Source organism: Dendropsophus ebraccatus, chromosome 6 (assembly GCF_027789765.1).
Source record: "Dendropsophus ebraccatus isolate aDenEbr1 chromosome 6, aDenEbr1.pat, whole genome shotgun sequence".
NCBI lineage: Eukaryota > Metazoa > Chordata > Amphibia > Anura > Hylidae > Dendropsophus > Dendropsophus ebraccatus.
In genome coordinates, this window is record NC_091459.1 from 126,902,109 (window position 1) to 126,929,699 (window position 27,591).

Consider the following 27,591-nt stretch of genomic DNA (forward strand, 5'->3'; position numbering starts at 1 on the left):
ATTTGGATTTCCAAGTGCCACAAATTTTTTCCCCATAGACTATAATGGGATTGAATATTCGTTCGAATAGTCGAATCTCGGAGACTATTTGATTCAAATTCTCGAAAGTCGAATATTTCACTCATCTCTATTAGTAACCATTTATGATTCACTTAATTATTTCTCGAGGACATAAGGGGCAATTGTCCATGGCCCGAAGTTCCTTTTAGCCATTATTATTCATTGATATCTATCTGGATGTTTGATTTCATATGTGGCCCCATAGTTTGTCACATGAAATGGACACTTTTGTATTAATAAGATCATGTTCACACATTGTAATATGATAATGCAACATTTCTAGCTAAAGAAGATCCCAATGTGTCCATTAGCCATTAAAAGGGTGGGCCAGGAGACAATTGCTGGTGGTCTCTATCTTTCAGAACCTGCAGAACTTGACAGACAAGACTTAGAATCTGGAAATGTAACTTATTTAATTTTATTTAATTCTGTCATCACTAAGTAGAAGAAGTTCGGTAGCCAAGCTTCCATGATTACTTCCATACACATTACAGAGGTGGAAAAATTAGCCACTGTGGTCAGGTGCAATGGAGAAGACATCATAATGGTAAAGAAATCAAGACCCTCGGGATAGAAGACACCAGTCAACACCAACCATGACCCAGGCTTGTTAGTCACTATGACGTGGCAGAGCGCACATTTCATAGGTCCTGGGAGCAGTGGTCAATCCAACTACAGGGGTAAGGTCAACCTCAATGCCAGGAGGAGCCTGGAAAGTAAAGTTCTGCAATAGCTTTGTGAAGAAAATAAACAGCTCGGCTTTTCCCAGGATTTCTCCTGCGCACCGTCTTTTACCTAGGATTAAAAAAAAAATTACATAATATGGCCTCATGTGTATGTGAGTGAAGCTGTCATGGTCCAGACTGGTAAAGTTACCCCCATAATATTTCCCACCATTAAAACGCTGATCTCTAAAGGGCCTGAAGAGTTCATCATGTCTACATTATCTCCTAAAAATGTCTTTAAACTGGGGGGTATTATATTTTCCAGTTTTATTGGAGATACATTGATCTGCACGAGAGCTGTATACTATATGTGTCAAGATCTTTCAAGAACTTTTATTATGTACTTAACTACCAGTGGATACAAATCTGCCCTGGTCATGTGATGGATAGGCAGGTAAAGGGTCTGGGGAGGGGTTATGTACCAACTACTGACTGGGGAAACAGCTTGTTACAGACTCACCCAGCAATATCATTCCACACAACATAGAACAAGTGCAGGACGAGCAATGTCAATAATACCTGCTGAAAAGGGCAGAAAGGCTTCGTTTTTCACAAAGTGTCCTTGAGAACTGAGAAAATGTTCTGGATAAAATTCATCCGGTTTTTCAAAGTAATTTTTATCCCTCAGTACAGAAGACAATATTGCAAAAACATGGGTGCCCTGGAAATATTAGGGAGAGAAATAAATTATATATACATATATAGGGTAGAAGAAAATAAATATTCCAAACCTTAAAGCGTAACTGTCATTTCAGGGTCATTTTTTTGAAAACATTAAATATCAACAGTTCAAGCGATTTTAAGAAACTTTGTAATAGGTTTTATAAACCAAAAGAGTTTCCTTCTGTACTGAAAAAGCAATCTCCCAGCCTCCCCCCTGACTTCAGATGAAGCAGGATTTCTGTGTCCATTATGTGGCTATGGAGAGGGGAGGGGCTGTTAGGAGTGACTGAGCACGGAGCAGTCCTGCACAGCACAACACCCTGCAATCTTCTCTCAGTAAGTTCATAGATAAGCACTGACCTTTCTGACCCCAGAATCCAGCGTTTTAGGTGCCCAGACAGTCTACAAACAGCTGACCTTAATGTCACCTCTTCCTGCTCCCTCATCTCCCTCGGCCCCTCCCCCCTCTATAAGGATAGAATGGAGAGAGCAGAACCCGTCTTCACTGGCTTCTCTGTAATGAAGACGTGTTTGCCTGATAATGCACAGATAAGAAGTCGGGGGGGAGGCTGGGAGATTGCTTCTTGAGTACAGAAGGAGGCTTTTTTGGCTGATAAAACCTATTACAGAGTTTCTTAAAATCGCTTATACTACTGATTTATGCAATAAAAAAAACGACAGTTACGCTTTAAAGGAAACCTGTCACCCCCGTGCCGGGTGACGCCTGCCCGACGCCCCGTGCAGCACCATATACTTACCCCTTCCTCGAAGTCCCAGCCATGAGCGCGCTCACCAGAGATGAGTCCGATGCCCATAGAGAATGACTGCAGCAGTCATTCTCTATGAGCTTCGGACTCATCTCTGATGAGCGCGCGCTCGGCTTCCAACGACAATATCTAGGCGGCGGGAGCAGGTCCAGGACCGGGACTCCGCCGGGGGGTCGGGCGGACGTCACCCCGGCACGGGGGTGACAGGTTTCCTTTAAAGCATACTTCTTATTATAAGAAAAATAATATTGAGACCTCCACTGATCCTTATAAGCCTGGCTTAGCACTTCTCTTCTTGGAGCTAATCTCATGCAGGATACAGAGATTGCATGGATCAAGGGAGTGAAGCACACAGGTGTGAGCTTCTCCCAGTTATATCTAAGGATCTGGGCAGGGGGGGGGGAGAGACAAAAAGCATGGACAGAAAGCCAAATTGTAATCAAAAGAAGAAATTTCCTGCATCCCTTTAAATCACGTTGCTTATGACAACCACAGATGGCATAGGCAAGGGGGAAATCAAACAGCACCCACCGCTAACTGTCATTGTGTGTGTGTGTGCGTGTGTTTGTGTGATGTTTTTGATGTGTGATGTGATTTTTTTGTGTTCTAAACCTTGCACCTAGAAAAAAGTGCCAAGCATTGTGGGAGGAGTAACAAATTTTTACTGCCTTTTCGCTTGGATACTGGATCGAAAACAAATATATTGAATAGTGTAATATTGATTGAATATACTTGTTTATCTTTAGTTGGGAACAGAGCTTGTGTAGCCCTGAAGAGTGCCCCTGATAGGTGGTACTCAATGTAAAAATAATAATATTTGTATCTTACTTTTGGAATCATGTAGCCTCTGAATATCACATCCTCAGTTGTAGCATGTGGAGCGATGGCTGGTATAATACTCCCAAACCTCTGAATCTCATGTAGGACAGCGTCAGTGTAGGGCATTTGTTTGCGATGTTCCATCTGAGGCTGGCGTAGTCCTATTGCTTGATCTATTTCCTTCTGAACATTTTCTAAAATAAAGTCATACACGGGATACTGAAACAGAATGTTTAATAATATAATAAACCATAAGGGTGGGTTCACACGTACCATATCTGCAGCAGGTTTAACACTGCGAGTTCATAACGAAATCCTATGCGGATACCTTCCTTGTAATTTTCAATGAGATTACATACTAGATACGGGATAGTCATCCAACTAAGAGTATGTAAATGCCGGCCCCTTAACCGACGCTGCCTGGAGCCTACTTTACCTGGTCCACGCTCCGGCTGTATCTGATTCTCCCAGTCTTGCTCAGCCAATCAGTGACTGCGGCGGGGTCCTGCACTGATTGGCTGAGTGGTACCTACAGGGACTGGGAGCCTCAGATGCAGCCGGAGCGTGGAGCAGGTAAAGTATGCTCCGGGCAGCTTCGGGAAAGAGGGACAGCATTTACATACTCTCAGTGGGATGACAATCCCATTGCGAGTATTTCATCTCATTAAAAATTACAGGGAAGGTATCCGCAGCGGATTTCGCTGCGAATTAACAACTGAGTGTAGCAGATTTCCCAGGATAGCCGGGCTCAAATCAGTAAGATACTTCGGCTTTCCCACTCTTTGTCTTACTGGGGACCAGTTCCTTGATGTAGTAACTGTGCTAAAAATTGTGGAAATTGAGCCCTGGTGTGGACAAGGTGTACCCTAGAAGACAGTAACCACCCCTGTTGGCTTAGCAGTGCATCTCTCAGCAAATCTCTCTCATAAAAGAATAATCTCTTAGTCTCTAGTCCCTGACAAGGGCCCTGGCCTGTCTTCACTACAGCAGGGTCTCTCTCTTTCAATAATCTGGCCATTAGGTGGCAGCATCACACAATGATGCTACTTCCTACACGTTTCAGTAAGGAGGAGCTGGGAAAGGAAAGACTGCAACCTCTGAGAAATGAGTTGTATACACGAGGAATAAGGGCTATATATATCAGGTATATGTAGGCACTGCATACACAGAGTAACATTTCCTTTACAGGTATCATTGCCCTCAAATCTCTCCATGTTCTTTTTAGGCTGCGTTCACACTACGTATATTTCAGTAAGTATATGCATATTTCAGTCAGTATATTTCAGTCAGTATTGCAACCAAAACCAGGAGTGGATTAAAAACACAGAAAGGATCTGTTCACACAATGTTGAAATTGAGTGGATGGCCGCCATTTAATGGCAAATATTTGCTGTTATTTTAGAACAACGGCTGTTATATTGAAATAATGGCAGTTATTTACTGTTATATGGCGGCCATCCACTCAATTTCACCATTGTGTGAACAGATCCTTTCTGTGTTTTTAATCCACTTCTGGTTTTGGTTGCAATACTGACTAAAATATACGTAGTGTGAACGCAGCCTTAAAGTGTACCGATGAGTATGAACAACTTTTTACATGTCATAGAGACATGAGTATTCAGACCTGGATCGGGATGGAGAGCGGTGAGAGGACTGCAGCTGCAGTGCATCGTCTCCCCATCGACAAAGAAGAGTTTGTTTCCATAGGAGCCCATTATAAATCTAGATTAAAAAAAAAAATAATTCAGCAGAGAGTGGAGGTGCCCTATCTCCCGATTGGTACAGGTTTGAACACTCAGACCCGGAACAATAAAAACTTTTTTAAATCAACTGCTGTCAGATTACAAATTTACATATTTGTAAATTGTTTCTATATAAAAAAAAATATCTCTTGTCTTCCAGTACTTATCAGCTGCTGTATTTCCTTGGGTGTATTCTTTCCAGTCTGACACAGTGCTCTCTGCTGCCACCTCTGTCCATGTCAGGAGCTGTCCAGAGCAGGAAAGGTTTTCTATAGGGATTTGCTACTGCTCTGGACAGTTCCTGACATGGACAGAGGTGGCAGCAGATAGCAGAAAGACTGGAAAGAATACAACACTTCCTGCAGGACATACAGCAGCTAATAAGATTTGTTATTTTTCAAATAGAAGTAAATTGCATATCTATATAAACTTTTTGACACCAGTTGATTTAGAAACAATGTTTGTTTGTTTTTTTTTTCTCCAGAATACTACTTTAACTAGCTATCAAGCCAAAAACCATCACATCAAGTAGAGGGGTTGAGGAGCTCTAGTAATATAGCAGCAGCTCAATGGCTGGTTTATTCCTCAAAAACACTGCAAATGTTTCTAGGCATCAGACTATTCCAAAAATCCAAGTTTTATCCATATCACTATAAATTCATATCACTACCCCAACCCTTCAGCATTTATGTTGACGTAACAGTTTTGGATTGGCAATCAGTCAAAATGAACAGGGAGGGTTTGGCAAGCCATGGAGCCATTTACCATGGTATATAAATGACAGCACATGCATAACAAAGGGTCCAGTGCAAATGTACGGACAAGGGATATTGAAGAAAATATGTGACACTCAAATCTTTGGCCTATCCAAGTGGTGGTTGACCATTCTCTAGTCGGAGAATACTCAAACTAGGACAAAAGCATGCCCACATGAGATAGCCATTGGCCACAATTTTTGGAAGCTAAATTGTCTGTCGATCATCAGATCAGGACAAGCATTTGTCTACATGCATAAACTGCAGTGTTATATGCTGAAGGTTCCTTACTTTGGATCTCTGGGTATTTCATCATCAGCAGGATGGCCCATCTCAGAGTTGTAGAAGTTGTCTCCATCCCAGCAACAAATAAATCCGACAAAAGTTTGATTAAGTTGTCATCGTGAAAATACTGGTTTGATTCAGGATTATTCTGGAATAAATATTAAAGGGGTTATCCAGTGCTACAAAAACATGGCCACCTTTGCACCACTTTTGTCTCCAGTTTAGGTGTGGTTTGCAATTAAGCTCCACTTACTTCAATGGAACTGAGTTTCAAACTCCAACCCAACTGGAGACAAGAGTGGTGCAAAAATGGCCATGTTTTTGTACCACTGAATAACCCCTTTAAGACCTTAGTGACTGCGGATATCTTCATACAGGATTACACAGTAAGAGAACCTCTGTAGCAACTGAATGAACTTGGAGGTATAGGTGTATAATAAAACAGAAATCTATATCATGTCCACTGCAGGTTTTGATTATGTCGTCTCATATGGTAATTACAGGTTACCTCCAACTGCTTTGTCAGGAAGGCATCAATAAGGCTCCCCTGGTGATTGACATCCAGCCGATTCTTCTGACTGGTGACAGCTTTGCGTAAGAAGTCTTCAAACACTACATTGTTCTTGATCACTGTCCTGTGACTTCCAGGCAACCAGCGAATTAAGTTTGGATATGTGTTATACAACTTAAAGAGGTAAAACACGTAAAGGGTTAATCAGAAAATCTCAAATCACTATGAAGAATACAACTTCTTGGTGTAATGTTTGGTAACATCTAAAAAAGTTATAATCACTTGTGCCAGGATCAGCGTGAAACAAACCTTGGGACCATGTCTAGTGCTGGGGCCACAGAATATATATATTTTTTTCACTTTTTATGCCTGTCATGGCAACTCATAGTCTGAGTAATGTAGAACTTACCATGACCATTGGGCTACCCAAGAGTTTGAAGCCTTCATTGACTGTACTTATGAGTTTTTGGATCACAGGATCACCATAATCATATCGGTGGCCAAATAATATAGAAGCGATAACATTGGCGACAGCACTGTTAACGATGATAGTGTTCTCTAATGGTTTTCCTGGAAAAAGGATAGATTATCGGGGTAGAATATTGTCCATTATATTCAGACAAAATGTTGACTCTTTTAATAAAATATGACCCTAAGTGGGAATGACATTGGTTGTCAACTAACCCTTCCCCACACCACCCCTTCTTGTCTGTATTAAGGGGGACTCTTGGTCTTCTATTATTTTTGGGTGTGCGTTACTGTATGTATCATCCGGGACTCAAGTGCTGTAATGTTGGGGTTTGTATAAATTCTTGTTCTTTAAAAAAAAAAGTAAAATGTAGAAATTGTAATAGGTTGTATTTTATTGTCTTTATTCGGTATGCTGTATAGGCCAGAGAAATGTCCTGGCATAAAAGAGGAGCATGAAACCCAACATACAGCAAACATAAAACCCATACATACAAACAAATAAATAAAATAATAATAATAATAATAATAATAATAAATAAAAAAAACACAATGCACATAGGACTTACCTCCATACGATTTTAATAGCTGTACTAAGCAGTCACTCTCTTCATTTATCCGATCTTCTAAACATGTCTTTCCCATTCCGAATTCTCTCAATGTTGAAACTGTAAATCGTCGCATTACTTTCCAGTTCTCACCACTAGAAAAGACAATGCCTTACAAAAAAAATCAAAAAAAAATCACAGCAGTTACGAAGAAGTTTTCTCCCACTGGAGGACCTGTAATATGACTAGGCACTGTGTATTACTTCATTTCACCTGCTTGGGAGCATTCAGGATCTGTAGCCAATCCCCCCCTAAAATAAAGTGTTACTATATTGAAATAATGGAGGGTGTCCCGATTACACCACATTTTATAGTTTCTTGACATGCCCTTTCATTCTAGAGATATTCAAGTTTATAATTTTCTGACAAGTAAGGTCTGTACCACACGTATCGATGTAGAGGAGAAAGCGAGTGCAAACCTGCCGTTCCTCTTGCTCTCTGTACTATTACATGCTCAGACCTTGAGCGAGGAAGGGAAGGGGCGGTATTCGTGGGAAGCTGCCATCATCTGGGTGGCCCATTTCAGACAGCAGCGATCTGCTACCACTGCTCCTATTTCGCGGGGCGACAGGAAGACCTTCACTATCTTTATCGTTTTGATAGGTCATGTTTAAAGACAACGATCAGCTGACTTTGTACATGTCGAATGACCATTTCCTTCTAACATGACCTATTAAACCACACTATTTTCGTGACGTACCCTTAAGCCGGGAGAAAGCAACAACCGATGGGGTTCAGGAACTCGGTGATGTATCATGGGTATGAGATCTGGTAAGCCTTGTTAAGCCCCCCCCCCTTTCCCCGATATGATTATATAGTTGGGAGGTGTGAATGCTTTACATTGAGGGGGGGGGGGGGGTCTAATATATACTCCTGACTGTATAATCACTTCCTTCACCTGATATTTACCCCCATTGTTAGAAAAACTATAAACCCACACATTTCAGTAACAGCAAGGCGTACCAAGAAACTGTAAGAAGGCGTGGAATCAGGACATCCTACGCACTTCACTACACAGGCATGTGGTTATCAATGACAGCTGTATTTCTATGGGGGATTATTTGGATGCTATTATATACATGTGTATCTTAAAGTGTCAGTGTCATAACTTCCAAAATCTAAATCAACAAAGCTAGTTAACAATTTAAAAAACACAGGAAATCTCTTGTTTCTCAGGTCATCTGCGCTCACAGAGAAGGTGGTCGGTCATTGACGTATTGAGCCATGACTTTCTGTACCGGTTGGGACTTTATGTGTTTAGTCTCTTTTTGCAAACATCACAAGACTAAAAAGCTGCCTTCAGGAGACTGAACCTGAAGTATAGCTGTCAGGTATAATGTCAGGTAAGCTTTAAAGAGTCACAGAGTAAAATGTCTGCCTGTTATACTGTGTCCCTTGAACATGTTCTGGAATATCTGAATTTCAGGTCTGTCAAAGAATTCTTCAGCGTGGTTGATGAACGCGTCCTTTACTGCATCATATCCATACAATACTATCGCCTTCTGCATCCCCAGTCTCTTTTTGCAAACATCACAAGACTAAAAAGCTGCCTTCAGGAGACTGGACCTGGATACAAGTATAGCTGTTACATAGCTGCCTTCAGGAGACTGAACCTGGATACATGTAAGTATAGCTTTTATATAGCTGCCTTCAGGAGACTTAACCTGGATACAAGTAAGTATAGCTATGTTATACAGCTGCCTTCAGGAGACTGGACCTGGATACAAGTAAGTATAGCTGTTATATAGCTGCCTTCAGGAGACTGAATCTCAATATAAGTATAGTTATAACATCAGGTAAGCTTTAAAGAGGCACAGAGTAAAATGTCTGCCTGTTATACCGTGTCCCTCGAACATGTACTGGAATATTGGAATTTCAGGTCTGTCAAAGAATTCTTCAGCGTGGTTGATGAACGCGTCCTTCACTGCATCATATCCATACAATACTATCGCCTTCTGCATTCCCAACTGGATGCTGTACACTGGGCCATACTTGTTGCTTAACTGTAAAATGAAAGGATCATAAAGTGCAATACAACAGTCATTTATAGTAGTAATAGAAATTACATTTATAGTGTGCACAGATTCTTATAGGTCTACTCCTGCAAATGTAGACAAGATTACTGTTACTGCAGTAATCCTGCAACCTTCAAGCATATGTCATGTGCTGCATCTTCTTTTTGTCCATAGCTAACAAGCCACTCTACCTTGGCTATAGTAGTTAGATACAGAGTTAGGTTAACACACTAAATATCTTCCACTAACAAGGCAGAGTTTTGGCACCTTCAGAAGGTACAATTCTATAGAGCAGGAGGAGACAATAAGTCAGCGGCTTATCTCCTGACTGATTTAAAGGATCAGGCAGGTGGAAATTTTCGTCAAAATCTGCTAATGGATGACATTGCAGAAGTCAGTCCATCTAAGAAACAGTGGTCAGGACATTCAGTGGGTAACCCGAAAAAATCACAGGAGGACCCCTGGGGGAGTGTGCTAGGGGAAAATAGAATATTTTTTGTTTTGTTTTTGTTTATGAAACCCCATCTATATATAAAACAATATAAATGCCCTGAGTGTATGGGCAGCTAAAGCTGTGTAGGGTGAGGACCTTACAAAACATTATTATTTTAAGGCGGCAGGCAGCAGGAGGTGGCCAGGGCCTGAATATGTGGTTTAAAAGGCAGGGCAGAATCAAAGGTGACCCCAAGTCAGTGGACTTGGGGGACAGGGGACAGAGTGCCGCCATTGATAGTAATTGACAGATTAGATGGCGGGGTGGAGCAAGGTAAGGGAAAGATGATTAGTTCTGTTTTGTCCATGTTGAGCTTTAGAAAGCGAGAAGAGAAGGAAGATATGGCCGATAGACACTCTGGAATCCTAGATAGCAAAGAGGTGACATCTGGACCAGAGAGGTAAATCTGAGTGTCATTGGCGTAGAGGTGGTACCTGAAGCCATGGGATTCTATGATATGTCCCAGGCCAGAGGTATAGATGGAGAAGAGAAGAAGACCGAGGACAGAGCTTTGGGGAACACCAACAGTGAGGGGACGAGGAGAGGAGGTGGTGTGAGAAGGGGAGACACTAAAAGTGCGGTTGGAGAGGTAAGAGGAGATCCAGGAGAGGGCTGAGCAAGTGACGCCAAGGGATGAGAGAATTTGTAAAATGAGGGAATGGTCAACTGTGTCGAAGGCAGAAGATAGGTCAAGGAGAAGGAGCACAGAGTATTGGCGTGAGGCTTTGGCAGTTAGTCATTGCCTTATTGGTTAAGGCAGTTTCTGTGGAGTGATGGGGGCGGAAGCCGGATTGAAGGGAGTCAAAAAGCAAGTTGGGAGTGAAAAGTGGGAGGATAGTTCATGGTAGACATGTTGTTCTAGGAGTTTTGAGGCAAAGGGAGAAGTGAGATGGGGGGGTAGCTGGATAAGGAAGTTGGGTCAAGGGATGGCTTTTTAAGGATGGGTGTGATGGTTGCGTTTTTGTATGAAGATGGGAAGACACCAGAAGTTAGTGATAGATTTAAGAGATGGGTTAGTGCTGGAACAAGTGCTGAGGGGAGGTTGGGAATAAGGTGAGATGGGATTGGGTCTCCTCATGCCTCAGCTTCTTGGTCCCTGGGATCATGGTGTGGGGGTAGTATTAGGAGTAATTAGTAAGAAAATGGGAGATTTTTTAATAGTCTTTCAGGATAGGTCATACCGTAGAACAATAAAGGCTGAACTTATGGTTAGTTATAAAGACTTCAATCAAATAGTCAACTGAATGCATCATATCATTGTTGGCCCCCAGTTTACCTACTCTTGGTTTTAAACCAATAATCATATTTACTTTTACTATCATCTACTATCTGCTAAAATGTCCTGGGTACTGTACTTATCCCAATATTAGTGATAATGATTTATTTATGTTACCAATGAACACAATTTAGTGTCAACCTGTTCCACTTACACCACAACATACATGCTCAGAGTGTTGAAAATTTTTATCTGATGTGCCATAAATGCAATTACGTTGTAGAGCCTCATCCGTAAAATCAGGCCCATTCCCTTACCTGGGTGAATGTTTTGGAAGGGTCCTTTATATCAAATACATAAAGATTTCCAATGATTGGCAAACACTTGGGTCCAGGAGGGAAATTCTTGTACTTATTTTCCTTCTGATTATAAAATACTTTGGTGAAAAGGAGGAAAATGATGACGAGGAGAACAATAGTGATGAAGGCAGGGCCCAGCATGATGTTGGTCAAATCTACATAGAGAAAAGGAAAGTTTTTCATTAATTATTTTGAGCATGTGAACATGACCTTATGGTACATGAGGTCCCATACGTGTATGATTGATGAACCATGAGTATCCAGTCCTGGGAGACTTCTCCCAGTTTCTTAGGACTGGATCCAATTATTCCCAACACCTAGAGTGGAGCAGCATGCACTTCAAAGCCCCAGCCTGACAAGCTGCGAGCAGTTTCCCAGGACTGGATGGAGCTTTTTGCAGCACCCATAGTTGAGCGGCACGGACTTTAAAGCCAGCAGACTGACAAGCTTCTGGACGATTTTAACAAATCAATTTGCTTTGTTTCTATGTAAGAACGTAGCGTTATTTGCTGTTATGTATACTGCAATAATAACTTTAGTCAGTAGTTGGCAGCAAAGTAGTAAATTGCCCATAAGTATATGTAGTGTTGCATATAAATAAATGTTCTAAGTTGCAAAGTCAGAATATATGTAATAACTGGCATGTTTTGGACTCCTACAAGCCTATCAGTATGCTGCGAATGCAGATTTGATACATCATACTGAAGATAACTTACTGCATCATCACCTAGCAGTAAACAGGAAGTGGCAGAATGTGTTTTCATGGAGATGCTTCCTGTCTGTTGCTCTCTGAGCAGGGTATGAGTGCAAGGGAAGTGCTGGTGCTGGCTGAAAACCGAAACTTGGGACACAGTAAAAGGGCTAAATTAATTGTTTGTTATTATAGACAGTGTTATATTACTGTGCAGTTGTTTTCTGTTATTATTGTATTCCGCTACTACTTCATTTTCCCAGGACTCTCCTTATCACTTCGTGTACCTGCTGAACCTGTAGGCCCGGCCCTCGCTCCTCTTTCACCTACTGTACATTCACTAATCCCTAGTCATAAACCCTTCTGTAATTCATCGGTTTGTTGATCTCTATCAGAACTGTATAAATTACACATTTACTGCTTTGCTGAGAATTTATGGTCACGTTTCCTCTGGAAAATCTATAGTCTTATCAAATTTTTTGTGGACAAAGGCATGGGTGCAAATAAGGTAATAAAAGACTCTATGGGGGACATTTATTAAGGAGTCTAATGACCCCCCGCTCGCAGCCCGACCCCCCGCTCATCCACAGACCCCTGCGCCGGCTCGATCGAAACCCCCGCCGCCCCGATCGCCACTTCCGCCGCTGCTCCGATCGCCCCCCTGCCGCCGCCGCTCCTATTGCCCCCGCCGCTCCGATTGCCCCCGCCGCTCCGATCGCCCCCCCCCCCGCGCGCAGCTCCGATTGCCCCCGCCGCCGCTCCGATCGCTCCCCCCCCCCCCCAACGCCGCCGCTCTTCTTCAGCACTGATTGGCTGAAGAGGAGCCGTTTGAAATTCCCGGCTCCCCTTTTCAGCCAATCAATGCACGGCAGCACTGATTGGCTGAAGAGGAGCCGTTTGAAATTCCCAACTCAACTCTTCAGCCAATCAATGCAAGGCAGCACTGATTGGCTGAAGGGCGGGCTGCGGGCGATCGGAGCGGCGGGGGTGGCGATCGGGGCGGCGCAGGGGGCTGCGGTTGATTGGGGGGGGCGGGCTGCGGGCGCGCGATCGCAAAACGATTTTTCTGTACGATATATCGTACCGTCTAAACGCTGATGGTTATTAAAAAAAAAACGTTACTTCGAAATCGTTAATCGTGCGATCGGGCCAATTATCGCTCCGTGTTAACTTAGCATAACCCTCAGCTGTTCACAACAGTCCCCCACCCAGCCCATTCCCCACCCTAAGCTGTTGCAGAACATCTAGGCTGTGTTCACACATTGCAGTTTCATAGTGTTACAGAACTGTTCATTGTACTCTATCATGTCATTGTGGTCCCACACAGCACACACAGCTAGGCCGTTTCTAGCTTTTCTGCTGCCTGAGGCAAAAAAATTAAATGGCGCCCCCCCCATCAATCCATCAATTGTGTACTATTAGTAAATTAATTATTTTCTCATTGTGTATTATGATGGTCTGCAGAATCTCATCATACACCCCATCTGCTGCAGAACATCATAATACACCTCAGCTGCTGCAGAACATCATACTACAGCCCATCTGCTGCAGAACCTCATACTACACCCAATATGCTGCAGGACCTCATACTACACCTCAGCTGCTGCAGAACCTCATACTACACCTCAGCTGCTGCAGAACCTCATCATACACACCTCAGCTCCTGCAGGACCTCATACTACACCCCATTTGCTGCAGAACCTCATACTACACCTCAGCTGCTGCAGAACCTCATCATACACACCTCAGCTGCTGCAGAACCTCATACTACACCCAATCTGCTGCAGGACCTCATACCACACCTCAGCTGCTGCAGAACCTCATCATACCACACCTCAGCTGCTGCAGAACCTCATCATACCACACCTCAGCTGCTGCAGGACCTCATCATACACACCTCAGCTGCTGCAGGACCTCATCATACACCTCAGCTTCTCAGGTGATATATAGCAGCACAAGTGGATATACATGTACACTAGGGGCCACTTCCAGCACTATGCCCCAGTGTACATATGCAGTATATATCACATGTGCTGCTATATACCACCACCTCCAGCACTATGCCCCAGTGTACATATACATTATATATCACATGTGCTGCTATATACCACCACCTCCAGTACTATGCCCCAGTCTGTACACTATAGTAATGAAGGGGCTGGAGTCCAGCACAGGCAGGAGGAGGGGGAGCTCACACTGACAGGATACAACTTGCTGGAGGAGCAGAATCTTGTGTTTGCTGCTGTTATCAGTCTGTGTGCACACTCTCCTATAAGCACACTGCACTGCCTGTAGCTCACACATCCACACAGAGCACCACACAGTTGTAATCCCAGAGCTACAGACCTGGCACATGGCTCCCTCCTGGGTCTGAGACCTGCTCCCCCACCCCCAATTGTCAGGACCCCCCCCCTCTAGACCCTCCCCCTTCCCCCTTACAAACAATCATGACCCTCAGCCACCAGCCTCCCCCCTTTCCCTCGTTGTTATACTCACTAGTACTGGGGAGGAGGAGGAGGGATCAGCACGTGGAGCCGCTGTGGCCGGCTGTGCAGGCTCTTACCCAATCCTCAGGAAGACTGCCAGGTGACGTCACACATCAGAGAGACGTAGCCCAGCAGTTCCTGGGGAGGGCGGCAGGGGGCGGCCAGGCACTCAGCACTGATAGGGGTCGGGACTGCTGTCATTTTAGTTAAGTTAAACTTCACTAAAATGACAGTGGCAGAGAAGATTGTGCCGCCCCCTGCAGGAACACAGGAGCTACCGCCTGAGGCAGAAGCCTCAGTCTGCCTCATGGCAGAAACGAGCCTGCCTGTAACACCACACAGCACGCTGTATTCTGTACCTGTACCACCACACAGCACACTGTATTCTCTACCTGTAACACCACACAGCACACTGTATTCTCTACCTGTAACACCACACAGCACACTGTATTCTCTACCTGTAACACCACACAGCACGCTGTAGTCTCTACCTGTAACACCACACAGCACACTGTATTCTCTACCTGTAACACCACACAGCACACTGTATTCTCTACCTGTAACATCACGGAGCACGCTGTATTCTCTACCTGTAACATCACGGAGCACGCTGTATTCTCTACCTGTAATACCACACAGCACCCTGTATTCTCTACCTGTAACACCACACAGTACATTGTATTCTCTACCTGTAACACCACACAGCACACTGTATTCTCTACCTGTAACACCACACAGCACACTGTATTCTCTACCTGTAACACCACACAGCACGCTGTAGTCTCTACCTGTAACACCACACAGCACACTGTATTCTCTACCTGTAACACCACACAGCACGCTGTATTCTCTACCTGTAACACCACACAGCACGCTGTATTCTCTACCTGTACCACCACAGAGCACGCTGTATTCTCTACCTGTACCACCACACAGCACACTGTATTCTCTACCTGTACCACCACACAGCACACTGTATTCTCTACCTGTAATACCACACAGCACACTGTATTCTCTCCCTGTATCACCACATTATGATTGAGCATCTGTTATCTCTGAAGTTAAGTCACACAATTAGGACTCTATCCCATATTGTGTTATCAGTGAAGTTGCAGCATCTGCTTTTGTCACTCCTTTTCTGCTTAGGTGTAGGCTAGTGGGGTTGGTCAGAGATGATCGATCAACAGGGGTGGATGGGAGAAAAGATCCAGCCAAGCCTCCTGTGACATCACACCCTGCCCTCTGTCTGCATCATCAGCCTGTGCTCAGCAAACACACAATGAGACAGAGGCATGCAATCTCTGTCTCCTGAGAAGGGAAAGCAGTGGGAGCAGGCAACAAAGTGGCCAGTTTTCTTCACTTCCTGGGTGTCAATCAACTTCCAGTTTGACTGAACCGCACATATATGATAATACATTAAAGTTTCCCTTTAACATATTGCTATACCAAGTACTTGTGTGTGTGTGTGTGTGTGTGTGTGTGTGTATGCGTGCGCGTGTGTGCAACTGCTGATTTCTGTATGCAATAATCTTAAAAATTTGAATAGGACAGTTGCCAAAATTTTCATAACATGTTTGCTGTGGGCAAATACCCACCTAGTCCCCTTTACTTACCATGAACTGAGAATATCGCTGCCTCTCTCTTCACCCCTTCTGACTTGTCTGTAATGAAAAAGAAAGTATTCAAACCCTTAGAATATCTTTTGAAACGTGACCCGGGTCCTCCTCCTAGCATTCCAACATTCTTAACCCTTTAAAGACCAGGCTATTGTTATTCATTGAATTTGTACAATCTCCCCACACTCTATGTGCAGACATAACAATGTCAATGAACTTTCACATACTATACAGTTTCTGTCTGGACAAACAACGTGATTTTTTTCCCCTTCATTTTTGAGATTTTTTGTTTAGGAGAAACAGATTACTGATCAGCCAAAGATAACACTGCCGGCTGCTGGTTAAAGCGCTCAATGCAGTGAAATCCCAGGTGCATTGCTCCCTGGGAAACATTAATATGCAAAAAAAAAAAAAAAAACCTGTGGAGCCTCATTTAAGAGTCTCGAAACACAGTACTAGCCAGATATTCCTCCGGGAAAGACCCAGCCAAGGGGTGGCTCCTGTAGGTAAATCACCAAAACCACCATATTAGGTCAATATAAGTCAATGTAATGACAAGGAAAAAACCAAGGCCAGGTAACCATCCACAGACAGCTGTTTCGGGGTGTTGCCCCTCATCAATGTGGAGCAGGATTCTGGCTAGATGGGAGCAATGCCTAGTAGAGCCATAAGAGAAACAGATCGCTGATCTCAGGTAGACCAGCCAAAGATAACACTGCCGGGTGCTGGTTAAAGCACTCAATGCAGGGAAATCGTGGGTGCATTGCTCCCTGGGAAACATGAATTTAAATTAGTAGGGAAATAAAATGTTAAACAGTCAAGTCTTTCAGCAATCTGATGATCATATTAATTTTTGTGTGTGTTCAATCTTAGTTGTCTCTGCTTGCTGGACAACCTCTTTAACCCCTTAACAACCAAGGGCATAAACGTACTCCCTGACGTCGTTAACCCCTAGACGACCCTGGACGTACAGTTACGCCATGGAAGTCTGTCACCAGACAACCCTGGACGTACCTGTACGTCCTGGGTGTTTCTCCTGCTGTGAAGCGTGCTCTGGAGCATAGCGCACTTCATAGGAGGTGGGGGCCTGCTGCAGTGAGCATCCAACACCTCATCGCTAATGACAGGCTGCAGCAATCACGCTGCAGCGTGTCATTAACTCCTTAAATGCTGCGATCACACCACGGCCGCGGCGTTTAAGTGTAAGTGACAGGTGGAGTCCCCTGTCACTTACCGATCCAAGTCACACTGCGGGGGTCCTGATCGCTGTATCGGACTGCCGGAGGTCTCTTACCTTCCTTTGTGTGGTCCGATCGGCGAGCTGCTCACTGAGTCTGCACAGGCAGGCTCAATGAGCAGATCGCCTATTACACTGATCAATGCTATGCCTAATGCTGCATTTACACGGAATGATTATTGTGCGAATTTGCACGATAACGATCGAATTCAAAAGATAATCGTACGTGTAAACGCTGCGAACGATCAAACGATGAGCGAGAAATCGTTCATTTTGATCTTTCAACAACTTCTCAAATCGTTGTTGATCGTTGGCAAAAAAATTTGCAGATCGTTCCGTGTGAACAGTCATTCGCCGATTTAACCAATGTGTGAGATAGGCTTAAGCTTTCGCAAAATTAATTTTCCATACGATATAGCGTACCGTCTAAATGCTGATCGTTATGAAAAAAAAAAAGTTACTCCGACATCGTCAATCGTACGATCGGCCGAATTATCGTTCCGTGTAAACGTAGCATATAGCATATATAAATAAAACATATAAAAATAAATAAACATATAATATACCGTAGCGTGCGTAATTGTCCGATCTATTAAAATATAACAAGCCTCATTGCGAACGGCGTACACGAAAAGAGGAAAAAAAGTGTAAAAAAACGTCCGATCTTCACAAATTTGGTATTAATAAAAACTAGAGATCATGGCGGAAAAAATGACACCCCATACAGCCCGTAGGTGAAAAAATAAAACCGTTATAAGGGTCACCATTTTATCAATAACTAATTGCCAAAAAAAAGGATTTCATAAAAAAAAAAATAATAATAATAACATTAGAAAATCTGTGTAAACCTGCATATGTTTGTGTTCGGGCTGACCTATAGAATAATGGCATCATGACGCTTTTACCGTATAGTGTGTTACGTAGACAAAGGAACCCCCCAAACGTTACCATATTGCATTCTTTTTTTACAATTTCACCTATTTGTATCTTCATAAATAATAATTTTGGAATTCCGTCATACATGTTATGGTAAAATGAAAGAAGCCATTACACAATACAACTATTCCTGTAAAAAAACAAGCACTTACATGGGTTGTAGATAGAAAACTGAAAGTGCTAGAGCTCTTAGAAGGGGAGGAGGGAAAAACTAAAAAACACAAAGATCAAAATTTACGCGGTCCACTGGGTCATTTTGGGCCTTGTCCTTAAAAGGGTTAAGGGAGTTCAGAGGGGGTCACGTGGCGACCCTGCTCTGAACCGCCGCGATCCTGTGTGCTATCTGCAGCCCAGGACCACGACAATGAGCGAGCATGGCCCGATCGCCGTGCCCACTAATTAGCTACACATAGAGCCGAAAGCAATAGATCACTGATCTCATGGATCTATGCAGTATGTCTATACTGCATAGATCTCAATGAGAGATCAATGTGGTTATGCTAGAAGTCCCCCAGTGTTAATGTTTTTTTTATTAATAAAAAATCCCCTCCCCTAATAAAATTTTAAATCAACCCCTTTCCCCATTTTATAAATAAATAAATAAACATATTTGTTATTACCGCGTGCATAATCGCCCAAACTTTTAATTTATCACATTCCTGATGTCGCACGCAAGCACAAAAAAATTCCAAAATGCTAAATTGCACATTTTTGGTCACATCGAATCCAGAAAAAATGTAATAAAAAGTGATCAAAAAGTCGCATATACGCAAGCGAGATACCTATAGAAAGTATAGATCATGGCACAAAAAATGACGCCTCACATAGCCCCATAGACCAAAAAATAAAAGTATTATAAGCATGGTAATAGAGCAATTTTAAAGAACATTTATTTTTTAAAAAAGGTTTTAATTTTTTTTAAAAGCCATCAAATAAAATAAAAGTTACACAAGTTACATATCTTTGTAATCGGACTAACTTGAGGAACATGTATAACAAGTCAGTTTTACCCTAGGGCGAATGGCGTAAACACAAAACCTCCCCAAATAAAAAAAAAATGTGTTTTTTTTTTTTTTTTTCAATTTCACCACACATTTAATTTTTTTTCTGGTTTCGCAGCATACTTTATGCAAAAATTAAGCCTGTCATTGCAAAGTACAATTAGTGGTGCAAACTGACTGAGTGACTCACTTACACACAAACACTGATTGATTGACTGACTGACACACATATACACACAGCGCTTACAGCTTGGTCTTCTCCTTTTTCCTCTCTGTCAGGCAGGTTGATGACCTGTTGGTCATGTGATCAGGTCCTCCACCCCTCTCTCTCTTTTTCTGTGTAGGATTCTTACAGGTCCTGCTTCTTTCTTCTCTGTCTTCTGATGTTTGGCCCCTCACCCTACACTACAGTGATCTGGCTGAACATTACAGCACTGGGCCCCTCTCCCTCCGTGGGCTCCAGCACTTGCCTGGGTAAGTCCAGTGCTAACATGTGCCCTGCACACATACCACTGATGCTGCAGTCTTTGTGCCAAAACCAGGAGTGGATCCAAAAGGACAGAAAAGTACAAGTCCTCCCTTTATAATTTCCATCCCATTAGAATCCACTTCTGGCTTTGGAACAAAAACTGCAGAGTCAGTTTGAAAAAAAAAAAAAAAAATGCTATGTATGAAACCAGCATCAAGATGACATGTCTCTAATAGGGACAAGTGAATTTACAAAAATAATGAAGCAAATCACTTTGCTATCTCGGCAGAGGGCGTATCAGCCTGCTGCCTTTTAACTCAGTGCTGCTTCTCCCTGGGTGCCTGCAAAAGGTGGATTCAGTCCTGGGAAACACTCCTAGTTTCTCAGGACTGAATCCAGCTTTTCTTAGCACTTGGTAACGAGCAGCCTGGAACCAAGGACCAAACTTCTTGCAAAGTTCGTTGAACCCATTCCAGTCCTAAAACCGTGTCTGGCAGCAGAATAAGTGTCATTGTACTCCAGTGATCCACCAACGTCCACTGTTCTCCTGGGTGGAATTAACCCTGTAAAGCATTGAGGTCCAAGAAAATGCTGCTTCTGTTACTGCTTTCACCTTTACCTTTCTGTCCTAGGCCCTGTATGGTCACTTACACTGTGGCTAATTTGGCCAATAACCATTACCCACAACTTACCTCGTATCCATGTTCAACGTATGTCCAACTCTCTGGGGCATTATTATTGTCATTTATCATTGCTTCATATCCAGAAAAATTGCAAAATTATCAGTAATACAATAGTAATAACTGTTCTTTTATATGAATATTTTTATTATATGTTTATATGTCATCTTTAACCCCTAGGTGACCTAGGGCATACATGCAGGCCCTGGCCGCCTGTCACCAGACGACCCTGTGCTTACATGTACGCCCTGGGTGTCTAATGTCCTATGAAGCATGCTCTGGAACAGAGCGCATTTCATAGCAGGTGGGGGACGGCTGCATTCAGTAGCCGTGCCCTCACCATTAATTACAGGCTGCACCGATCACGCAGCCTATCATTAACCCCATAAATGCTGCAGCGTTTAAATGTAGGTGACAGAAGCAGCTCCTGTCACTTACCGATCAGGACCCCCTCAGTGTGACTGCAGGGGTCCCGATCACTCTCCTGGACCGCCAGAGGTCTCCTACCTTCCTCTGTGCGTTCCGATCGGTGCTCTGCTCATTCAGTCTGCCACAGATATGCTTATTGAGCAGAGTGCCGATTACACTAATTAATGCTATGCCTATGGAATAGCATATAACAGTGTATGCAATCTAATGATTGCATGTAAAAGTCCCCAAGGGGGACTTAAAAAGTGTAAAAAAAAAAAGTTAAAATGTTTTTAAAAAAATACCCCATAGCGTGTGTAATCTATTAAAATATAACAATAATGATTCTGTACAGCAAATCTATACAAATATGGTATTAATAAAAAAACTAGAGATCATGGCACAAAAAATTACACCCCATATGACCCATAGGTGAAAAACTAAAACCGTTTTATAGGGCCATTTTATTAACAATTAATTGCAAAAAATTTTAAAAATTTTAAAAAAATATATAACATTAGAGAATCTGTGTAAACCTGCATATGGTTGTGTTCGGGCTGACCTATAAAATAATAGTATCATGTCGCTTTTACCGTATAGTACATTGCGTAGACACAGGACCCCCCCCCCCAAACGTTACCATATTGCATTCTTTTTTACGATTTCACCAATTTATATTTTCATAAATAATATATTTGGAATTCCATCATACATGTTATGGTAAAATGAAAGACACCATTACAACGTACAACCACTCCTATTAAAAAACAAGCCCCCACATGGCCCTGTAGATAGAAAACTGAAAGTGCTAGAGCTCTTAGAAGGGGAGGAGGAAACAACCAAAACGCAAAAATGAAAATTGGCGCAGTCCACTGGGTCATTTTGGGCTTGGTCCTCAAAGGGTTAAATTGGGAATGGTTGACATGCAGTTACTCCCACTAGATATTTGTGATCTGTATAGTTAGCAATCTTAGCTGACTACTGTGTATTTTAACTACGTTGTGGCCTTAGTCTGTGGACTAGGGTGCGCATGGGCCCGAAACGCGTTGTTAGATACTAACGTGGGATGTACTGTAGGGGATTTGTCCTTTTAACTTAAGTGGAATTAAGAAACAGAATATTATACTGAAATTCTGGATCACTTGCTTCTTTGTTGCATTCCACAGCGCGTTGCTGAATGCCCATCCCTGCACCAAGGTGGATAAATGGGAGAACTGGTATTTGTGAACTTTGTTGCTAATTTGGCCAAACCTGTTATGGAGCAAGTAAGGTCTCAATGTCTTTGACCCTGTTAGGTCAGTGAGACTGCTCCTACTGCTCGTCAACATGTTATTAAGCTGTTACCATTATCTGTGTGTTTTGTCTTCTCTGGGGTCACCTAGACCAGTGCTTCTCAAACTGTGAGGCGGGCCTCACCAGTGAGGCGCCCCCTAGTTGCTGGTGAGGTGCAGCTTGGGAGGTAGTTCTCACAAAGTGGCCACAAGCAGCACTGTCCTTTCCCTTACGGCAAAAAATCTCTGCTTTAGGTTACAAACACACTTGCCGGATCTGCAGCGAGTCTCCTTGCTGCGTTTTTGCAGCGAGACTCGCTGCAGATCCCGGCCCTATACTTTCAATAGCAGAGAAACTCGCAGCGCTGCGATTTTGTCTGCAGCCCTCCCCATTAACCCCCTGGCCGCCAGACATTATACATTACCCGGTCCCCGTTCCTGCTTGCTTCGGGGCTCCCGGTGTCTTCACGGCCTGCCCGGGCCAATCAGTGCGCTGCGGCAGGGCAGCCCACTGATTGGCCGGGCAGAATGTGCCGGGAGCCGCCGAAGCAAGCAGGAGCCGGGATCAGGTAATGTATATCCTGCCCGACCCCCTGCAGCCCCGATCGCCCCCAGCCCCCAGCCCCGCAGCCCCCGGCCGCACGATCGCCCCCAGCCCCGCAGCCCCCGGCCGCACGATCGCCTGCAGCCCCACAGCCCCCGGCCGCATGATCGCCCCCAGCCCCGCAGCCCCCGGCTGCACGATCGCCCGCTGGGGGCGATCGTGCGGCCGGGGGCTGCGATGCTGGGGGCGATCGTGCAGTCGGGGGCTGCAGGGCTGGGGGCGATCGTGCTCGGTGATAGACTGCCACCATGCACAGGAACCGGTCATCGGCATCCCTGTGCTAGCGCAGTTCTATTCATGTGCAACACTTAAAGCAAATGCACCTGATAGTACATTTCCCTTAAAGGGGTCAGTGTTTCCTCTTTTTTTTTCAGGAACGAATTGTCAGGATTTGAATATGCTAAAAATAATATTTACTATATTATATTTTGGGAGTTAATTCACCCACAAAAAAACTTCTATTAAATAAACTGGTGCCAGAAAATAGCAAAGATTTGTAATTTACTTCTAATAAAAAATTCTCCAATCTTCCAATACTTATCAGCTGCTGTATGTACTGCAGGAAGTGTTGTATGCTTTCCATTCTGACACAGCGCTCTCTGCTGCCACCGCTGTTCATGTCAGGAACTGTCCGGAGCAGGAGCAAATCCCCATAGAAAACCTCTCCTGCTCTCCAGACTGGAAAAAAATATATACCACTTCCTGTAGGACATACAGCAGCTGATAAGTAGTGGAGGACAACATTGCTTAATAGAAGTAAATTACAAATCTCTGGTACTTTCTGACACCAGTTGACCTGAAAGAATTTTTTTGTAACTACCCCTTTATTACTATTCCCACCAATGTATCTTTCACCATGAAAAATAGTCATTTGTATTTATTACAATCTCGCACTAAATATTTTTTCAGGACTGGGTATATAAGGATTTGGTGTCCCTGCATTTAAGTAGTCAGAAACATATGGCTCCAAATAATTTATCAATAAAAGAAAAAGTGCTATAATTTTTTTTTCAGAATAATGAGCTGACAGTCCGGTCATGAGGAATTCAATGAGGAGATGTTATCGGACACTTTTACATACAGGAGATTAGAATCTGACCTCACTCCAGTTTTTCAACACAAACAAGCTAGACTACTGCAGGAGGGTTTGTCCATGGCTGTTTTTAACTAGAAAGAGGTAGACTATCTAAGGGTTTATAAACCTGTTATTTCTATCTACCACTCATTAAAGAAGAAGTCTGGCAAAAATATGTATTAAAGTATTGTATTGCCCCCCAAAAGTTATAAAAATCACCAATATACACTTATTACGGGAAATGCTTATAAAATGTTTTTTCTTGCACTTACTACTGCATCAAGGCTTCACTTCCTGGATAAAATGGTGATGTCACGACCCGACTCCCAGAGCTGTGGGGGCTGTCGCTGTTGGACAGGATGATGGTAGGGGGACACTGAGGGACACAGGACACTGGAGAGGCACTGAGCATCCCTCTGCCATCATCCTCTCCAGCAGCCACAGCCCGCACAGCTCTGCGAGTCGGGTCGTGACATCACCATGTTATCCAGGAAGTGAAGCCTTGATGCAGTAGTAAGTGCAGGGAAAAAAGCACTTTATAAGCATTTCCTGTAATAAGTGTATATTGGGGATTTGTATAACTTTTGGGGATCAATATAAAACTTTCTTTTAACCCCTTTAAAGTGACTCTGTACCCACAATCTGCCCCCCCCAAGCTACTTGTACCTTCACATATTTAATCCAAGATTTTCATATTTAAAAAACGTCCGATTTTGCTGCGATTTAACTGACTGCAACGGCAAAGCATTGAAGTCAATGGGAAGACTGATGCCCAATGCACACAATGCATTGAATAGCAGATGTTTTTGCCGCGGATGTCAAAATAATGAACATGATCAATATTTTCGGACGTCTTTTTGCAAACAGTGAACTATTAGTAGTTCACAAACAGTTTTCCTTTAACCGTTCTTTCTCTGTTGTTACTATTAAATTCAATGGACTTTTCAATTAAGACACACCCAAAGTTCAATTAGTAATCCCAAACTATAATAATGTACAAACACCAGTCATTGCAAGGGGAGGCCAGGCTGCTAAATAACGTTCGTTATTGGCGATTTACCATCCGTTCCGCCAAAAGATACGCCGAAAACCTACTCCAGTCCTCAGCTGGCATAGGTTTTTGCCGGTGCGCACCGGGGCAGACGGGATTTATGTAGAGGCAGTCCGCCTCTACCTAAATCTCCATAGCGCCGGAGCTGCGGGGGCATTTTTAAGTGCGGCGCAGAAAACGCCTGACTTAATAAATGCCCCCCTATGTGTATACAGTCAATTAGCTGGTACACATGCTACCTAGCGATTTCATTTATAAATTGACTGGCAATTACCTTATTTATTGAAAAGGTAATATTGCCGGTAAATTTATGAATGCAATTTGAACTATATTTTTGTTTCTGTTTTGCTATTGTAAAAAATAGCAAAACTAGAATGAAAATAAGCTGTATGATAACATGAAATAACTGGCAGAATTATAGCGATCCTCTTGCATTAATGCCGCCAGTTTTTTCACTATATAGTTATACTATACAGGATATTTTTGTTCTATTTTTTATTTACCAAAGGAAACTGAAGTACAATCCGAACCTGGGTTCGAGGGGAGGTTCAGTTCGCTCATCTCTAGTTAAGACTTATAGTGGCAGGAATCAGTTCAGAATAAATTTTTATGTGAATGGGTGGATAATTTCTTGCAAACTATGATTCAGAGGAGTCCGAGCTATTTACGAAATACATTATACAATGGGTCTCATTTAATAACATGTTTCTGTCATCGAATTGATAGTTTTTCCCTTTTCATTTCTTGTTGCACCTTATGTTGTCTGCCTAAAAGCTTCTCTAAAAACTGACACACAGTGGGTGTGCCTTGGGCGTGTCCCTTTAAAAGCTGTCACAACCGACATATTTATCAAACAAATCATAATTTTATATGGGTTTCCATTCTAAAATCCAGCCACTCCTAATGTGGCGGGATGGTCAGGTTTGAGTTTTGTCATGTGAAAAACTCTACAGATTTAGACACTAAGAGGGGAATTTATCAACAATTTACACCTTTTTTTGGAGTGGAAAAGTCGCAAAATTTTGAGCAACCGCATAGCTGCGCAAAATTTTGCGACTTTTCCTCAACATAGACTGATCATGCCTACTTCAGCTTACGCTGAAAGTAGGCATGATTTATCATGTGCGACTATCTAAAATAGTCGTACATGTGTCGCAAACTCACTCCACACTAGAGGTGGTCTATTTCACTACCTATACTGTGGAGCGAGTTTGCTCCGTGGGTCGGGTGCAGTGCACCCGGTCCACGGAGTGTAAAGGGTTAAGTAGTGATGCAGCAGCATCACTACTAACCCCCTGGGGCTGTACAGTAAGGAGGGGTGCTTAGGCGCACCCCTCCTTGCAGTACAGGAGAAGGGAATCCCCTTAATTAAGCCGGGATTCCCTGCCTACATGGTTTCCCACCCAAAAACAGAAAGCAGTCTGCTTCTGGGCGGGAAATTTAAAATCCCGCACAGAAGGTACAGTCTGACTCTCAGGGGCTTAAGCCCTTGGGAGCCAGACTTTAACTCCCATGCCCATGCTGGAGGTCACCCAGCTTTCCCAGCATCCTGAAAGGTTAACCCTTACAGGATGCTGGGAAAGTTGGGTGACATCTAGCATGGGAGTTACAGTCTGGCTCCCAGGGACTTAACCCCCTGGGAGTCAGACTGTTCTGGCACTGCATCTGCACCAGCAAGGAAGGGGGTTAAGTGCCCCCTTCCTTGCTGGGGCAGATGCAGTGCAATCTCCATGGGGAAGGGGGGGGGGGATTGATGCTAGGGGCTGGGGGTTACCTGCTGAGTCTTCTTCAGCAGTTGGCAGTGCGATGCCCTGGCCCCTGGGGGCCACTTCCGCAGTGCTGGTGTTATGAGCGGGCAATGATCGGGGCAGCTGCAGGGGTTATACTTGTCACGGTATAGGCCTGAGGGCGGCACAGCTGTAGGGCCGGTCTGTGGAATCTGCGGGTGATGATGGGCATGCGATTCTTCGCTGCACTTAGTCAGGGCACCAGTTAGTGGACACCAATGCCAGGGTTCAGTAACAGCGGTTTTATTATAGATAAGGTAACTAGTAGCAACAGTTCTGTCCGGATGCAACCGGGTATATAGCAGGCTTTGACAAATAAAGCAGGAGTGATGCTGCATAGGCTGTGAGAATACGTGCCGGATGATGGGAGTAGGAGTATGAGAGGAATAGCGTTGCTGGGTGGATTAGCTTGAGAATAATACTTGCTGTGAATCCTTGTAGCGATGAGGAGAGATAACGGAATGACACCCAGATGAGAGAGAAGACTCCAGACACTTGAGCCGGCAGATACAGCCGAAGACTTTAATATAGCAGAGCACCTGATCCACACTTCTAGTGGTGAAGTGGGAGCTGCAGAGAAGAAGCCCAACTCCTCTGAGGCAGGAGAGGGACGATACACATCCTCCTTGCTTGGAAGCAGGGGGAAGACTCACTTGTTAGGAGGAAGTGGGAGGTCACATGGTTGTTCCTGGCCAGAGCTAGTCGGCCATTGGAGAAACCATGGTTACAGGTCACGTGATCAACAGCCTTGCATACCACTGTACAATGCAATAATACACAGGAATACATGAGA

General features: G+C 43.6%; 1 protein-coding gene across 1 annotated transcript; it reads right to left on the minus strand.

Moving 5' to 3' along the window:
- Positions 1-496: 496 nt before the first annotated feature.
- Positions 497-26,857, minus strand: LOC138795075 (cytochrome P450 2C5-like). The gene is made up of 11 exons (XM_069974028.1): positions 26,786-26,857; positions 16,277-16,324; positions 11,445-11,641; positions 9,244-9,406; positions 7,365-7,514; positions 6,737-6,897; positions 6,325-6,501; positions 5,823-5,964; positions 3,044-3,228; positions 1,305-1,446; positions 497-855 (listed from the first exon to the last, which is right to left on the minus strand). Exons 3-11 carry the CDS (start codon positions 11,625-11,627, stop codon positions 671-673), a joined length of 1,488 nt encoding a protein of 495 aa, XP_069830129.1. The 5' UTR covers positions 11,628-11,641; positions 16,277-16,324; positions 26,786-26,857; the 3' UTR covers positions 497-670.
- Positions 26,858-27,591: the final 734 nt, after the last annotated feature.

Coding starts and splice junctions, on each gene's coding strand:
- LOC138795075 (XM_069974028.1), bottom strand. CDS start 11,627: ATGCTGGGCCCTGCCTTCATCACTATTGTTCTCCTCGTCATCATTTTC. Junction 6,898..7,364: donor GCTATTAAAATCGTATGGAG/GTAAGTCCTATG, acceptor TCCTTTTTCCAG/GAAAACCATTAGAGAACACT. Junction 1,447..3,043: donor GAGGCTACATGATTCCAAAA/GTAAGATACAAA, acceptor TAATATTTCCAG/GGCACCCATGTTTTTGCAAT.